The sequence below is a fragment of the Canis lupus genome, chromosome 14, assembly GCF_048164855.1.
Source record: "Canis lupus baileyi chromosome 14, mCanLup2.hap1, whole genome shotgun sequence".
Classification (NCBI taxonomy): Eukaryota; Metazoa; Chordata; class Mammalia; order Carnivora; family Canidae; genus Canis; species Canis lupus.
The window spans coordinates 45,230,854-45,249,093 of record NC_132851.1 but is presented as its reverse complement, the minus strand read 5'-3'; the positions used below and the strand labels follow the sequence as shown (position 1 = coordinate 45,249,093).

The 18,240-nt window shown below is 36.4% G+C and overlaps 1 protein-coding gene and 1 long non-coding RNA gene across 4 annotated transcripts in view; both read right to left on the bottom strand.

Moving 5' to 3' along the window:
- Window positions 1-18,240, bottom strand: part of GABRB1 (gamma-aminobutyric acid type A receptor subunit beta1) — a 362,570-nt gene that overhangs the window by 236,552 nt on the left and 107,778 nt on the right. For all 3 annotated transcript variants that reach the window (XM_072774949.1, XM_072774951.1, XM_072774950.1), the window contains one exon: window positions 2,221-2,441. In XM_072774949.1, the coding sequence (XP_072631050.1) occupies window positions 2,221-2,441 (221 nt within the window). The remainder of the gene's footprint in view (window positions 1-2,220; window positions 2,442-18,240) is intronic.
- LOC140604050 (uncharacterized) lies at window positions 531-2,214 on the bottom strand. Its single transcript, XR_012007100.1, has 2 exons — window positions 2,016-2,214; window positions 531-1,594 (listed from the first exon to the last, which is right to left on the bottom strand). It is a non-coding gene; the product is annotated as an uncharacterized lncRNA (long non-coding RNA).

Genomic DNA, 18,240 nt, shown 5'->3' with positions numbered 1-18,240 from the left:
ATAATTTGAGAAATGCCTGAAGTGAGATTCTTTCTTGCCAATCTTGCCAATAAAAAACCTGGTTGCCTTTTTTTTTTTTTAACAAAAACAACTGTTTATACATTCTTTGCTAATCATATATAGTTATTATACATGTAATTGATTATCTTACTAAGTTGGATTATGGAGTTTTTCTCAGAATTTTTTTTTTAAGATTTTATTTATTTATTCACGAGAGACACACACACACACACAGAGGCAGAGACATAGGCAGAGGGGAAAGCAGGCTCCATACAGGAAGCCTGATGTGGGACTCGATCCTGGATCTCCAGGATCACACCCAGGGCTGCAGGCGGCGCTAAACCGCTGTGCCACTGGGCCTGCCCTTCTCCCAGAATATTTTAGAAGAATAATTTGTCCCTTTACACCTTGGTTATATCTGACAAAAGTTTCATTGACACAAAAAATGACAACTGTTTTCCAGTGTATGCATCATCATCAATGATCACCACTGATCTTGGATTAGATTTTGTCAGTAGTAGCTATCAACACACTCAAGGGAATTGTTGGTTTATTTTACCTTTTTTTTTTTTTTTTAGAGACTTTTAGGTCAGAGGTTTTAATCTAGAATTGAAAGCTCTTGGGGCACTGAAAAAGTGGAGAAATTACAAATATTATTTTGCAACTGATGCTGTTTTACTATGCAAATGAAGTCCAAATCTATCAACTAAATAATCAACCATTGGGTTAAGTTCAGAAGTTTTAGTGCAAAACTAAGTGCAGAAAAAAAGTGCAGTTTTTTTTCACTTGCATATTGTTTTTGGGTATTGATGAATGTACAGAAGTTGCTTGTAGCATTTTATCTCTTGTCTAGAGTTTTAGCGTGGTGTTGATGTGTGAAGAATTTTAGGGAGCTTATGAAGACTCTAAAACAATAGGAAACTCATATATGAGTTTGTGAATATAGCTCTTGTCGCTTCTCAAAGGGATCACAAAAGGTGACAACAAAGAATAAAGAACCACCACTCTACAATATCCCACAGTAACATGCCACAATTCAGGCATTTCTTTAGTAAAATGGGAAGCTGATTTGAATTCTAGCCCTAAAATTTTTAAATCCTTAACCAAATGAGAGTTAATAATAGACCACTATAAGTGTATGATACCTTTTTTTATACTTGAATCATAAAAAGTCAAATAAAATAAAAGCCACTATGGTGTAAAACATTTTGATATAAATTAAAAGTAACCTAAGTAAATAAAGGTACATCATATTCATGAATTAGAATATTAGATAATTTTAAGATATTAATTCTCCTCAAACTGATCTACAGAGTTAATGCAATCCCAATTATAATTCCAGCAGATTTTTTTGGGTAGAAATCAGTAAGTTGGTTCTAGAAGTTACAGGAAGCACAATGTCTAGAATATTCATCCATAGAAATCTTAAATAATAAGTACAAAGTGGGAGGATTTACACTATTTCATGATTTACTGTATAGCTATTGTAATTAAAATAGTGTGATACTGCTTATGGAGAGACAGATGGAACAATGAAATAGAATAGAGCCTAGAAGTAGACTCTCGCTTATCCAGTCAAAGGCACCAACATAATCTGGTGGGAAAAGAAAAATCTTTTCAGTAAATTATATAACTGGATGTTCATAGGGGAAAAAATTGAACCTCAAGCCTTACCTTACATGAAACAAAAATTAATTCAATACGGATCGTATGCCTAAATACACATACTAAAAGAGGGATTTAAGGGAATGAAAACACTATGAATCTTCTCAAAGTTACCACAAAATATTTCCTACTTCTTCAAAATATTGTTTCCTAATTCTCTTTCATAATTAAGTAGCTATACCCAATACTTAGAACACATTTCACTTCCATCTGCGTGGCTCTGAGATAATCAAGCAATCAGCTAAAAAAAGATTTAATTTCTACAATAAGTTAGATATAAAATCTGGCAAACATACATTTTCCTATTACTACGTTTATTATTGGAAGTTCAGGGCAAATCATTCACTTACCTTTGATAAACGAAGTTGCCTAGAATTAGCTCAAATGATTCCAAAAGAGATTTTCTGGTCTGCAACATAATTTTGTTACATAGATGAAACTGTCTATACATTCCCCTACTTGGTTCTCTTCCTTCTGCCCATTTCCAAAAATAAAACATAACAATAATAATAACTACCACAGTAACAGTGAACCATGCAACACAAAGTCATTTACCGGAGTCCATAGAGAACTGTTCCATCAGGATGAAGTCGGATCATTCGATTTTTCACTGTAACTCCATGCACAAATGATTTCTTGTCATTCAGAAAGTAGGTGTCTGGCACCCAGAGTTGGTCAGCTACCCTGTTGTCTAATGTGAGGTTTAGCGGGATTCCAGAATAAGAAAGCCTTTTGTCTTTCCAAGACTGCTGGAAATACATGGTGAGTGTATAATCCTGTGAAATAAATGAAAAAAAAATGATTATCATCATCATCATCATGATCATCATCATCATCATCATCGAAGACCTTTTGTTATGAAAGTGATAGTAGGTGGTATTGTGTATTCCCAGAGATCCACCGTCCTGCTGATCCTGAAGAAGTTACACCTGAATACACAGAAATATGCACCTCTGTGTATAGGGCAGCCAGTAGGTTAGAAGAACTGGAGCAATAATTGAATGCATGCACAAGCATTCACTCCAATGTAGGGCAAATCCATTTAACTGAATTTTAAGGTTTGAAGTTAAGGTAGTGATCATGGGTGAGGCCATAAAGGAAAGTTATGCTGAGACACCCATGTTCATCCATGTTCATCCAGGTACAAAAACCTGCCTTTGAATATTATATTTATGGTATATTTATGGTACTATTATGGTACTATTATTGTGTGTGCAATAATAATAACTAAAAATTGGTGTGCTGAAAAGGAGAGGGTGTTTTCCAAACTGCAAATGCCTTTTGAATAAATACTGCCGTTTGCATTATAAAGGTCATCAATCACCATTATCTGGATCTTTCTAGCAAATTACAACTTGTCTACTGGTACTAAAAAGTAGTTTATAAAACACGTTTAAATGGAGATATTTATTTGGCCTGAGAACTGAAATCTGTGATAGAACTGCTCAACTATTTCTCTCTTATCTGATTCCTGCTTTGCTTTAGGAATTGGTTTGAGTTCAGAGCTGGGTTTGTGCTTGAGTTTGTTTCCTCACCTCTTGTAAGAGGTAATACTGAGGACATCCCTTTTTACTTTTTTTTTCTGCCGAGATTTTCCCTGGCAGTGAGAGACAGGAAGATTCGGGCTCAATAAATAGATCAAGCTATTAGAGAGGAGCCATGATGATTATGAGAGTTTTAGTTATCTATTTTTAAAGAACCCTATTATAGAAAGTGTAATTGTCCATTAAAAAATGGTAGCAGGGGATCCCTGGGTAGCTCAGCAGTTTGGTGCCTGCCTTTGGCCCAGGGCGCGATCCTGGAGTCCCGGGATCGAGTCCCGCATCGGGCTCCCGTCATGGAGCCTGCTTCTCCCTCCTCCTGTGTCTCTGCCTCTCTCTCTCTCTCTCTGTCTATCATAAATAAATAAATCTTTAAAAAAAATGGTAGCAGTAGGGGCACCTGGGTTGCTAACTGGTTGAGCATCTGCCTTTGGCTGAGGTCGTGATCCTGAGGTCCTGAGATGGAGTCCAACATCGGGTTCCCTGTGGGGAGCTTTCTTCTCCTCTGCCTATGTTTCTACCTCTCTCTCTGTGTCTCTCATGAAAAAATAATAAAAAAATAAAATAAAATAAATAAAATAAAATAAAAATAAAATAATGGTAGCAGTAAAATCATAAAGTCTTTAAGATGTGAGTCCCAGTGTAATAAAAACAGAAAGTTCATTTTTGCTTTTAAAGGATATTTATCTGTCAGTAGTGACCGTGAATGCTTTAGCAACAGTTAAGAAAACACTGCATAACTCCTGCACAAGGTCTGTGAACTGCCTATGTTGTATATACCACTAATTGAGAAACACTGACTCACATCATGCCTTACATCTGGGCAAACCATAGTTTATTTAGAACACTTTATGGATCTATGTTATATGCATTTCTGAAAAATCCCCAAATATAAGACAATATTTGTTCTGGATAATGAATTCCAGGGTCCTTTAACCATTATACTCAAGAACATTTACACTGTTTACTCAGAAGCCATCATGCAATAATTCAAAGCCATTCTTTCTCGTTCATTAGCTCTTCACTATTAATCACTCAATATCCCTTAAAGGTCTAAAAGCTCCTTCCACTTTACCTTCATTTAACAAGAAGAAAATCCACAGGGTTACATACAATTCCCTTCTCAATTGCTACTATTCTTATTTGCATTCTCTTCAATTTCTTAACACCTTTTTGGAAGAAAAATGAATTGGACAGATTCTGGGCCAGAGATTTCAAAGTACCTTGACTCTAAGATCTACCACATATAGAACTATGTAACCACAAGTAACTAACTTAACCCTCCGTATTGTAAATGCCTCATTTTTAAATAAAAATAATAGCACTTTCTGGCTAATTGTGAACATTACTTGGGAAAATTATGGAGAAGCCTCTTTAGAAACTGTAACATGCTAAACAAATATATTATCTTCAAAATTGTTGCTATTTAAAGATTAGTATCATACCTCCAAATTACTTTGAGTGTATATATTCATTTTCATAAGCATTTCTATTTTTAAAGAGATGTTTACGAAAAAAATTTGTAGGCAGAAGGACTCCACTGACCATGAAAATAAGCAATTGTCTGTGATAAATTGCAAGTCTTGGTGTTCAGTTCTTGTTTGTAATTCAGCCAAAGTAGGAAAATTAATAACTAGTCAAAGACATGTTAATGTAAACTTTGCCATGGTGATCAGCACAGTCAGCAATGGAACACATTGTTTCAGTACTCATGCCCAATAGTCATTAGCTTCCAGATCTTCACACGTGGGACAAAGAATTTCCTCACAGTGAGACCATGGGCAAAATGCTTATTCCATCTTTTCCTCAATAAAGTTTTAATGTGTAATGGCGAAAAAACATATTCTTGTAAAGTATACAGGGTTATAAAGGCAAAATAATACTCATGATAAACGCTATGATTAAAATACGAGTTTGTGGTAAGTCAACGATGGAGAGTAGAAAGGAGAAAATAGTGTAACATGAGTAATCTCTGCATAGATCTAAGTAAGTGTGTGTGCATGAGTGCATGTATGTGCACGTGTGTAGACCTTTTCCCTTCTTTTTCTGGAAATGGTTTTGTTTCCTATAGAGAAAGAACTATATACATGCAGTGAGATCTTTGCTCTGCACAACTCCCACTCTGTTTTCACTAAATATTGACTAAAAATCACATCACGGTTCTAAATTAAAGCAGTAATTTACCCTATTTGCAAGAAGAAGTAATTCAGTGAAGAAATATTTCTGCTTGTATGTTTTGGAACTGGGTGATTTGGCACAAGTACCCTTCAGAACTTTTCTACTGAATTTCTAGCGTTACTATCCTAATCTATGACCCGATTCCATGACAAATGGAAATATGGGCAGATGAGATTGGTAACCTTAATGAAAACTTTTTGAAGATAATGATAATCGTGATGATAATGAGGAACATTATGGAAAGACCTAAAATACAGCCATATCTCCTTTTTTGTACTATTTGTACTTTAGTGTATGCCTAACAAGAATCTCCTTCTCAGAAAGGGGAACCCTCCTGCACTGTTGGTGGGAATGTGACCTGGTATAGCCACTCTGGAAAACTGTGTGGAGGTTCCTCAGAGTTAAAAATAGAGCTGCCCTACGACTCAACAATTGCACTGCTGGGGATTTACCCCAAAGATACAGATGCAATGAAACGCCGGGACACCTGCATCCCGATGTTTCTAGCAGCAATGTCCACAATAGCCAAAGTGTGGAAGGAGTCTCGGTGTCCATCAAAAGATGATGGATAAAGAAGATGTGGTCTATGTATACAATGGAATATTACTCAGCCATTAGAAACGACAAATACCCACCATTTGCTTTGACGTGGATGGAACTGGAGGGTATTATGCTGAGTGAAATAAGTCAATCGGAGAAGGACAAACATTATATGGTCTCATTCATTTGAGGAATATAAAAAATACTGAAAGGGAATAAAGGGGAAAGGAGAAAAAATGAGTGGGAAATATCAGAAAGGAAGACAACACAAGAGACTCCTCTCTGGGAAACGAACTAGGAAAGGGAGGTGGGCAGGGGGTAGGGGTGACTGGGTGATGGGCACTGAGGGGGGCACTTGACGGGATGAGCACTGGGTGTTATTCTATATGTTGGCAAATTGAACACCAGTAAAAAATAAATTTATTTAAAAAAAAAGAATCTCCTTCTCCTGGGAATGCTCTGTGCTCTAGTTTTCATAGCTTTTCATATCTATTATCACATTTTGTTCTCAAAACCTTGTGAGATAGGCAAATTCTCTGTGAGAGAATTTATTATTTACATATTTGAGAAACTACTGTACTTTAAATAAATTATTCTATCTGCATTTTAATAGAAATATTATCAGTGGCATCTGACTATAACGGTCTATGATTCGTTTTGGTGTATTACATGTTTAGATGGAAAAGAAAGGCTTAAATTGCTGTATGTTGTTCTCTCATACAACAGATTTTCTATTAATTCTTCATTAGTCCAAAGCGCAAGCACTTAAGAAGGATAGAAAATTTTCAGAAAGAAATTAGAGGTAGCAATACTTTGACCAAAAACACTAAAATCATTTTGATTCCAAGTGTATTGACAATTGTTCAACTAGCTTTCTCAAGTAGGCAAGCTACTCTGAGAAGAAGAGCGACGTATTTAGAAACCATGGGCTGTAGGGGATTCTCTGACACTGAAGCAAATTAATAGGATTAACGGGTGTGAGTTGGATAATGAAATTGGTCAGGCTAATTCAGGCATGCGAGAATTTGATTCATTGAGGAAAAGCAAGAGAAAAGATACCCCATCAGTAGTGCTCAATTAAACTCCAAAAGGACAATTATTTTAAATCTAAAAATGTTAGGGGATAAGAAAATATTTATAATAATAAAGATAATTCTTATGGAGAATAAAAGTTAAATCAGTGGTTTTAAACTCCAGGTAATTTTGCTCCCAGAGGACATTTAGCAATGTCTAGAGATAGTTTTGGTTGTCACAGCTGGGAGTAATGGTGTGTGCCACTGACATCTGTGGGTAGAGGCCAGGGATGCTTCCCAACATAATGCACTGGACAGCACAGCCCCACAACAAAGAATCATCTGGCTCAAAATGTCAATATTGCCAAGGTAAGAAATATTGCCTAAGATGAAAATATCTTTCCTTTTAGTATCAATAAAATACTAGAAAATCTTTTATCATTATTTAATCATGAAAAATATGTATGTTAACATGTCCACCTGAGCTTTTAACATATTCCTCAAAACTTCTGTGCTAGGGAATTCTGGTATTTGACGGTTTGTAATTTGATACTTTGTCACAAGAAATCATTTGATAAAAATCTATTACCTTGCACTGGAATAGGGAAAATAGGGAATAGGGAAAAAAGAGTTATGTGTTTTATTGAGGTATGCATTTTACCAGAATGAGCTCTGAGACTTTATAGTGGGTTGGAAAAGTGAGTCTTTTATGAGCTGTCTCCAACACACGTCTCAGGCTAACTTGTTAGTGAAGAGACAAAATATTGCTTTAACATCTAGTAATATTGCATCCACTCAGAAAGATCATATGAGTAATCCATTCTTTCCAAAGCATACTCAAGAAAGGGAATGTGTGTGTGCATGTGTGCAGGTATGTGTGTATTAAAGAACCAGTGTTCCTACACACGTTTGTATTTTATCTTTCATAAATTTAGATATACACTATAAAGCATTCCAATCTAAATCCTTGCTCCCTATAAAATATTCATGCCAGTTTAGTGTTCCCCCAAGAACTGACTGTAGTAGAGCTGTGCATCACTGCCTACCAGGTCTACAGTCCCTTCTGGGCCCTGCTGACAGCCCCTGCTGATTGAACAAGGCCACCTTCTCTATCTCATGATCCTCCCAACTTGAGAACAGACAGAGAGTAGATACCTGATTTAAAAGTAGCTGATCCATAGGCAGGAAATAAACCTGTGCCTGGCTCAGAAAGATGAGATGAACCAACCAGAGTCCTCTCCCAGAAATTAGCTCTTGCATCAAGAATCTGAGACAGGAGCTGTGAGATTAAATGCAGAAGTCATGACCTAGAACTAGGGTGCACTGCTACTATGCAGTTGTGAGAGAGGAGAGACTATGAATAAAAAGAGAAAGTCAGCTTGTACAGAAAGAAAGAAAGCAGAGAAGGAGGCAAAAACTAACCAGAAGATGAAGAAGGGTCTGACATTATTAGAGAACAAATGACAGAGCTCAGGAAGGCTTTTGCTTCCTGTTTCTAGTTCTCATAAGGTGTGGACATGTGGACAAGTCTGATACTTTCACCTGCTAGGAGCCCTCTTCGTGTCATCACAATAAATCCCACTTTCTTTGTGCTGAGTTATTTTCATTTTTATGTTCTCTGACAAGAAAGAGCCATAATAATGATGCTGATCACCAGCCATATCAGAATCTCATTAAGAACAAATTACACATATTAAGGAAACCCAACAAAACCTCAATCATCTGACCCATCTTCCTGGTTTCAAAAAAGGGAGCTCTTATGAGAAACTTGAGACCCAGAGATGTTAATTGGCTGAAAAACGAAAGAGGAACATATTTGGCTTTGCTTATCAACAAGAAGAGCAAAGAGAGAAGAGGGAAATTAATTTTACTTCTATCAAGACAATTCCCTATCAAACCCAATGGTAATTATGAAGAAAAGTAACCTGGAGAGAAGTGTGTACCCTGGCAACAAGTAGTAGAGCTTGTAGAATAAGGATAGGAAAAAAAAAACAAAAACATACAACTTGTATCTCATGCAAAGTTTAGTGGAAAATGGCCTGACAAATAAACCAATTTAAGTTGTAATTGAAATGAACCACACAACATCTGTTTCTAATGCAACCGTCTGTTTAAATGAATGTTTTTGTATCAGTGTCACTGTTAAGCACATTCTGCAGTGGAAATTCATCATTGTATCTCCAGATTTGCTGTTAATTTCTAATCTTTTATCTTAACATCATCTACTATTATGTTAACTATTAATATATGTTTGTTGTGCTTACTCCTTAGCCATATTTTGTTACAATATCTTTAAAATACCTGCATTCTTATTATTTCCAAAGCCCATGTTCCCATTTATTAGTATTTTTTTTTCACCGACTGTAGCCTCATGCAATGCCTCAGAGAACATAACCTTCTTTACCTCTGTCTCATCCTAAATAGCCCCATTTGGTTTATCCATCTGTGTAGTTAGATTTTTTGTCAGTCTTGTGTTCTATTCTGAACAACATTGTGGGAGAACAGAAACAGTGAGAGTTATGGGCCTGTACCAGAACAGAAGCACCTATGAAAATCACATGGGCATACTGTGATGCATGAACACATATATGACATGGGTGTGACAACTGGAGAAAGCACTTGGGTTCTGATGCAATGAACTGCATGATGCTACTGCTATTTGAGACCAAGACTAAGAATTTCAGCAGTTGTAATCTAATACCTACTGTACAAGCTATAAAGCATTTCTTGTCTTTAAAAATATAAAAATATTTTTCTACACAAAAATTCCAATTTCTTAAAATGGATATGATAAAATTAATGTTTTATATAGTGACAGTTTAAATGTCTCATGTTCTAAAATCTAAATAATCAGAAACTCAAATAACTAGAGTTGTTTCCATGGTAAGCTATATTGAAATATTGGACCTAAAGTGGGGACAATTTTCCAGAAACTTCTCAGTTCTTCCATCACCTGTGTAACCAGCTCTCTGCATGAAATTCCCTCCACTTCATATACTCAGGGAATCGGAATAGTTCTACTTGTTTTCATTGGCAGCTGCCTACTCAAGGAGACAAGCGTATTGAGTAGGAGGATATCAGTTTAACAAGCTCTGGCATTAACCTAGGGAATAAAGAGCTAAGTTAGAGTTGACTTCATACAGCACTGAAGGGGAGGAGGAAAAGAGGAAAAAACGCACGGAGCAGTGAAGTTGGAAGAGGGCATCAAGGATGACCCCTGAGTTTCTGACGTAAGTGAGTAGACAGGTAACAATAAGAATCGAAGATCTGGGGCTGAGGATGACTAATGTATTTGGGCCTGCTTTGTGTTGTGGGTGTCAGTGGTATTTGCACGTAACGGTGCCAAGTAGGTAGTTAGGGGCCAGATAGGAAGACAGGGCTCATTGGGAAACAAAGCCATGTGAGTCACAAGTGATAGATGAAGTTGGGGGAATGAATTGGCTCGCCTTGGAGATGGTATAAGGTGAGAAGATAGAACCCTTGGGAAATTTAATTCTGTGATTAGTCACTCCTTTGAGCTCCCACAACTCTTCTCCTGCTTTGACTGTAGTTCTTGCAATTATTTCTCAGTCCTACTAGATTTTGAACACCCCAAAGGTAAAGGATTTTTATTTTATTTTATTATTAAGTTTTAGACCCTAGCATAGTGTGCTTGGATAGCATGTGCTCAACTATGTTAGCTGAATGTGAATTAAGTAGTGCTGTGTGTTTGTAGCACTGAATTTAAGCACCATATATGCTATTGCAAATTAATCTTATCATATTCCAATTTTCTGAAAAACTTACCATCCTTAGAGAATATACATGGGGACTTTCAATTAACTAAAATAATTATTAATCAAGTTTTTTTTTCTCTAATCAAGATTAATGGGATTATAATTCCCACTAACATAGATAACTGACAAATTTCTGGGATATGAGAAAAGCATATGGAGTTTAAAACAAATTTTCCCTTTAAGAATGAATTAACAGTGGCTCTCTACAAAATTCTAAAGACATTTTGAAATATATCAAGTGAAATTTCATTGATAGTTTTGGTAATAACTTGCCATTTTGGAAGTATAAGGCCATTTATGCCAAAGCTTTAAAAATGGGCTGTATTCAGTGTAACTTTTGATCTCATTTACAAATTATTCAATATTCAAAGTTATCAGTAAAATATTAGATTGGTAATTAATTCATCAAGAGAATAATTTATAAACACTACTGATGTTTAAAACCACATAATTATAAACATATGACACACTAGGTTTTTTCAAAGTTCCTTAGTTCCAGAGATTCCTAGAAAATTAGTGTTTCTATGTTCTCTAATATCTAACTAAGAGCAGAAATAAAATCGATGCATGGAGGATCTAGTGGGACATTCAGAACATGGTAGTTTTGGTTGACCACGCTGAGTTGAACTATGAATATATGACCAGAATGGTAACCATTATAGGGTATGCATGGCAATTCCAGAAAACTAAGCTATGGAGTGATCTTAGTTGGGGAAAAAATTATAAGAATCAGAAAACCAAGATTCTACCAAAACAGACACTACTTAGAAGAGATGGAAAAAACTTGGGATCATTTTCTAGCCTAGAAAGGCAGTCTTGTCTTGTGAATTATGATCTTGTAATGTGAACAGAGCCTAAAAGGAAGCAGTCAACAGTTGGAAACTCTCAGGAACTTTATTTTCAGATTTTCTAACAGGAAGAGGGATTTCCATCAAATTATTATCCTAAAGAGACCATGCGGGATCCCTAGGTGGCGCAGCTGTTTGGCGCCTGCCTTTGGCCCAGGGCGCGATCCTGGAGACCCGGGATCGAATCCCACATCGGGCTCCCGGTGCATGGAGCCTGCTTCTCCCTCTGCCTGTGTCTCTGCCTCTCTCTCTCTCTCTCTCTGTGACTATCATAAATAAATAAAAATTAAAAAAAAAAAAAGAGGGATCCCTGGGTGGCGCAGCAGTTTGGCGCCTGCCTTTGGCCCAGGGCGCGATCCTGGAGACCCGGGATCGAATCCCACGTCGGGCTCCTGGTGCATGGGGCTGCTTCTCCCTCTGCCTGTGTCTCTGCCTCTCTCTCTCTCTCTCTCTGTGTGACTATCATAAATAAAAAAATAAAAAAAAAAGAGACCATGCATATATGTCTCTTGGGGAGTCCCCAGGAAACTCTCAAAAGAGAATGAGTAGCCAAATTATAGTCTCTGAATATCAATTTTATCACATTTGCTCTCTTACCCCACTCTCTTCTGTACCAACGTGCTTTGTTTAGTTTTAATTTTACATTCAGAAACAATCACTATCAACATTTTGTGGCTACTTTTTCTATCTGCTTTTAAAAAAATAAGATCATTCTATATATACTACCTTTTTATCATTACCTTTTAAAATTATTACATTTTCTCCACACCTATTTATTTATTCATTTGCCATCTATTTGTTTATTGTTTATCAAGACCTTGCTCTTACTTTGTTTCACTTACCAATTGGTAAGTTGATGGGCAGCCTTTATATATTTGCTCATAGTCACACAATTATCTAAGAACATATATACATATAAATAGAAATGTTATCATTTTTTTAAAAAGGCATTATATTATTCACTTCTATGAATTTCTTTTTTAAAGATTGATTGATTTGAGAAAGAGAGATAGTGAGAAAGAGCATGAGCAGAGAGGAAAGAGAGAGAAGTAGGCTCTGCGAGCAGGCTCTATCCATGGCCCCAAGATCATGTCCTGAGCTGAAGACAAACAAACGCTTACCTAACTGAGCCATCCAGGTGCCCTGGATTTCTCTTTTCTTAATGACGGCACAGAAATTCCTCTAAATCAACGGGTAGAGATATAAATGATTCCATTTAGTGCATATACAGTGTACTATAATATAGAAATTAATCATTAATCTATCAATGGTTGAGGTTATTTCAGAGTTTTTTTTATTTTTATAACTAAAAATAATACTGCAATCAATGTTCCTTTTTGATAGCTAGATCACAAGTTCTAGTGTTTCAGACTCTTGCCTTGTATGATGCTATGCTTGGGAGTTTAATATGACAACTTGCTAAAGTAAATAAAAATAAAACTATGGGCTGCGCCTTTAGTACTATAATTATCTAAGTTTGAACTAAATTCAAATTTATAAAAAGCATTAACTACATAAGGCCTTAAAGTCAAGTTTATAGGACCAAAAAAGCTACATCAATATCCATACTGGCTATTTCCAGTGGCTCAAACTCATTGAGCATCTGTTGAAACTTCTGTTGGTCTTTGACTGGATCTGGCTAAAAAGTGGCTTGGCAGGCACTGCTGCAGAGAAGGACCTTGGCAATGTTATACCATTTAATGAGAAAAACAAAATGAAACCTCTAAACTCTAGGAATTTCTTTGGCAGTATAGAAAAAATAGTTTGTGAATTCTAAAGCTAATAATTCTGATAAACTTAATATTCCTCCGATATAGTCTCACAGTTGTCAGTCATGCATATCTAAACAGACTTGCATGAAGGATATAGATTGTACCCAACTAGGAATAAGACCTCCATGCTAACAAACTGATCCATCAACTAAGTCTTTGGCAAAAATAGAACTAGGACAGTTGGAATCTAGCTAAGGATTTATTTCTCACTAGTCCTATGATCTTAGAGCAAATATGAAATTCAATCTCATCTGTGTGATGGGAAGAACAACTACCAACAAGTCTGTTGGAATAGCGAATTAAAATAATGTATGTAATAGTCCTAAAAAACTATAATTGAATAAATAAGGAAAACCAAGTAGCTTAAAGCATGTCACAGGACAATGCAATGCCTAGTATATATTTTCATTCTCTTTAGCTAAATTATCCATTTTCTCCCTCTCAAGTTAATAATATGAATTTCCTATTACTGCATGTTTAACTGCATAACCAGTACTTTAGCAGGTGCTTTCTATATGTTATATTGTTTATACCTCACATCTTTATGAAGTTGGAATTAAAATTCCCTTTTTATAGATGAGACTCTCAGTTGAAGAGGTGCCCAGAGTGACTCTGCTCAAAAACATCAGAGTTGTGATTTGAACCCACATCTGTTTAAGTTCCTAGATCTTTCCACTATATAACCAGCAATGGCTTAAGTATGTATCATAAGCACAAAAGGTTTTTTCTCCTAGGACATGGCTTTTATCTCTTGCCTAAGGCTGACATCTGACTTGCTTTTTTATGGATGCGAATTAATCATTAACAATCAGTTCTAATGTAGACTTTTCGGTCTTCTCTGATGTTTTATCCATGAACTCGCCTTCATCAGCTGTTGCTGGTAATGAATACCACTGCTATGCTCTTATCTGTGTGCAGTTGATATCCCCATGGAATGCTAAATAAAATCAATTGTTCATCACTGCCCTGGATGATTCTTTAGATGTTAGCTGAGAGAAAGACAATATTTTTGTTCTATAGTAATCCTCAAGGAGTATAGGAAGTAGAATAATTTTCTTTTGGTAGGATGGTTTTCACATTCAAAAGCCTGCCAAAGTATTTTTACTACGTCCAAGTAAAAGCTGCCTTAACCATTAGCTATGGTAACGACTATATTTTCCTTGCTGGCAATTATTTCTAAGTAACAGTAAGATGAATGACAAACATGGCAAGTGCATAGAGGTTAAGAATCTCTTAATTTAGATTGTGCATGCATGATAACACTCTAGAAGAAGAGAGGGAACATACATTTGTTGAGGGTAGGGACTACAGTGCTTTATTTCTATGCCTCTATCACCAAGATGATGTAATGCTGAATGAAAAAACTATCTATGGCCCCAAACAGAATCATGCCCACCCAGACTTAAATCTGGGCCTCCATTTCCACTTCCATTCTCAGTGAGAGATGATTCTCAACAATCGTACACCCTGTTGATCAAATCAGAAACTAGAAATCTTTCTTGACTCTTTTCTCTATCTCACCCCTTACTAAGTAAGTCAATAAAACCTGGCATTTCTATTTCATAAAAATATCTTTATTTTGTTTAGTTGCTATAATCTAATTTGGCTTTATCATTGCTCACCTGATTAACTGCAAGAAGCTATTAACTAGTCCTCTGCTTTTTGTCTTGTTCTTCCCTAATGCATTTGATACGTGGCAAGTTAAGTGGTATTTCAATTTTTTTGACTTGCAATTATGATTATGTTGCTCCCAAAGTTAAACTTCAATGGCCCCTTAATGTTATGAAGATAAAAAAATACAAATTACCTAAGGGCAAACAATGTGCTTTCTTTGCTCCTATCTCTCTAGTTGCACTTCTTTCTAGATTCCTTTTCCACTCCATCATCCAGCCATGCTGGTCTTCTCTCAGTGCCTCAAACACACAGTATTTTGTCTTGCTGTGAAGTCCACTTGGCCTAGAACACTCATTCTTCTTCTCTTGCCCCTGGTCACCTCCTACTGATACAGGCCTCAGACTGGCAGACAGATTGCATCTTTTCATCTCTAGTCAGAAGCCAGAAAGTCTGGGTTCAGTCTCTACTATTGCTTTCAGGACTGCCTCTTCATAGCCTGCATTTCTCTGCAAGGAAAACTGGCTGGGTGCTCTTCTATTTCCTCCACTAGACTGTGAGCTCCGTGAGGACATCTACCTTGTTACTCTCTGTGCTGAGGGCAGAGTCTGCAGTCTAGGAGGTGTCCAACAACTTTTTGTTGAATGAATCAATAAGTGGCTTAGAGGAGGGGTAAATCCAGAGGCAGATGGCCCTGTTAAAATTGTAGCAGAGGTGAAACATATTAGGCATCTGAATGGGGGCAGAGTCAGAGTAGCATAAGGACTGGAGCAGAGACAAAATATTGAAAGAAACAGAATGGACTTAAAAATTGGCTGCTATGAATATGAGAAATTAAAAAAATAAGGCAAGTACTAGAGGAGTACCAGAATTTAGGGGAAAGTTGATGTATTTGTGCTGGATATTAACTCAAAGAGCTTGAAGTGGAGGTAAGAGTATTGTAGCTGATAATAAGGCAGCAGACAGATATCAGGGGCACAGACTAACGAGTCCCCATTAACTCTATGGTTATAGGATTAAATGAGATTATCAATGTGAATTTATAGAAAGAGGCAGGAGGAGGGCATAGGACAGAAGCTTGGTGCAAAGCAGTCTTTCTTTTTCCACTGGCTGACAGATGCTCTTTCAGTGTGTGAAAGCAGGGTAATTGATCATTCACTCAAGAGAAGAGATGGGTATTAGTGACTATGAATAGTCTAAATATCAAAATCTGTAGATAAACTCCCAAACCCATTTAACAAAATTCCAATATTTAGCTGGGAAAACTGTTTTCTTATGTAAAGTAGAAGATGCCAAGGACAAATAAGATTCACTTTTTAAACTATATTAGTTTGTTTAATTTTAGTGTGCTTTATTCACCTCCTAAGGGAGATATATGTTTCCAAGCTAGGCATCAGCAGCAAAAATGGCCAAGAAAAAGAATTGCCTTGAATAATTTACCACCCAGCCAATCAAATTTCTAATTATATTGTGGAGTCACACTCCAACACATTCCTTTTAAGCATAGTTAAGAGGTATTAATTTAGTCATATTTTAAGCTCTATATTGTCATAAAACTTTTCTAGATATGTTACCTTTAAAAAACTTCCCATGGGAACTGGTTTGCTAATGAGAATGAACCTAAGGATCTGGAGAATGGGTTTTAGAACTATGGATAATCTTTGGCAAATCAAATTCCCAGACAGTGATCAATTGCATCTAGTAAAATGAGGGGGTTGCCTAGATCAATGATTCTCACACTCAGTGTATGTAATTAGTATTAGGACTACTTGGACTACTGAATGTGATTCTAAGGAGCACTATCCCGAAATTTAAATTTTGGGGTGGATGTTTTCCAAGGACATTACTATGCTATTAATTCTCAGATGATAATTTGAGACATGGTGACCTGGGTATTCCCAAAGTGTTCCTCAAAATTGTCAATGATCCACGTCTATGCTTTCATTAATCTTATAAAACCTGTCCCTGTCTCCATTTATAATCTCATTCCCTATTCTATCAATTTCTTTTTGTGTTCTCCTTCCACTGAAGCAGAAGGAATATAAGCCTGGAAACTTCCCTTAATGTTGCTCTACGAGAAACACATTTTTTTTCCAATAACAAAAGAGGAAAAGGGAGAGAAAAAGAGTAAAAGAGAGAAGATTCTATTATTTTTACTTTCATATACTGTGTATTTTCCAGTCCTTTCAACTCACTACTTCTAGCTTAACACATTTGTTTTTAAAACATGTACTGGAAATTGAACCCCTTGCTCAGATGTGAGTGGAAATAAAGGATCAGCGAGTAGTATGGACGCTAAAGTAATATCTGCAAGCACAATGCAGATTTTATTTTTGAAGAGCAGCTTGAGTTCTTTCCAGTTCTTCATACCTCATCTGAAGACTTCCCCATCCTGAATATGGTACAGACTGAAGGGCAAGAGAGGTCTTGTATAAAAATGTCACAGAGAGCCTTAGGAAGAAAAAAAAAAACTCTGCTCATGTATTTTTTCATCTGCATGGAGCAATGTGTATTTTGGTACAGTGTTAAAAATCCTCAAGCGATTCTCTCATGTCACAAGTTTTAGGAGTTATCTATGAATGAGTCAGCCTGAGAGTTGCCATGGTAACAATTCTCATCCCTTTGGAGTCCATCCTCTTCTAATGTTGCCACAGAAATATCTTAGTTTCTGGAGGATCTGAAGTTCCTACTACATTTAAATATTCATTATGTTATATACGCATTCCCTGATTTTGCAAGATTACCTGACTAGAAATCATTTTTAGAGTGCTATAAATAGACCTGCTACGTCATGCTTTCTTCCACAAGATGAGAGACAAGTCCATAAAAATCCTTCCTGTGCTCATAGCACAATCCATCTCTCTCTCCCCCCTTTCATGGGTATAAATGTGTGTATATATGTGTGTAATCGGTGTCCTTCTTATCTGAAATAAAGAGGCCACTCTGGACAGCAAGCATAAGCCCTCATTTTCAGGAGAGTGGCTGAAAATATTTGCAGGCTTGCCATACTGCAACTGCGAATGAATGTAAATGATGCTATTGTTTAGAGTGTTGTCACTATGGGCGACGTTGGTGGGGTTTTCTGATTTATATTCCAGGAACAATCTATTTAACAGAATAAAATTGCTTATAGTTGTCATACCTTCAAACAGAGAAGTCCAGATTTTTTTTTTTTTTTGACTAGCAAGATTCTCAATAATCTCTCTCAATGTACTTTTCCAATACCTTTTCCTTCTTGACTACCTGCCTACTCAGGCATACCCTGCTGCAGACACAAATTGCTACTCATTATTTCC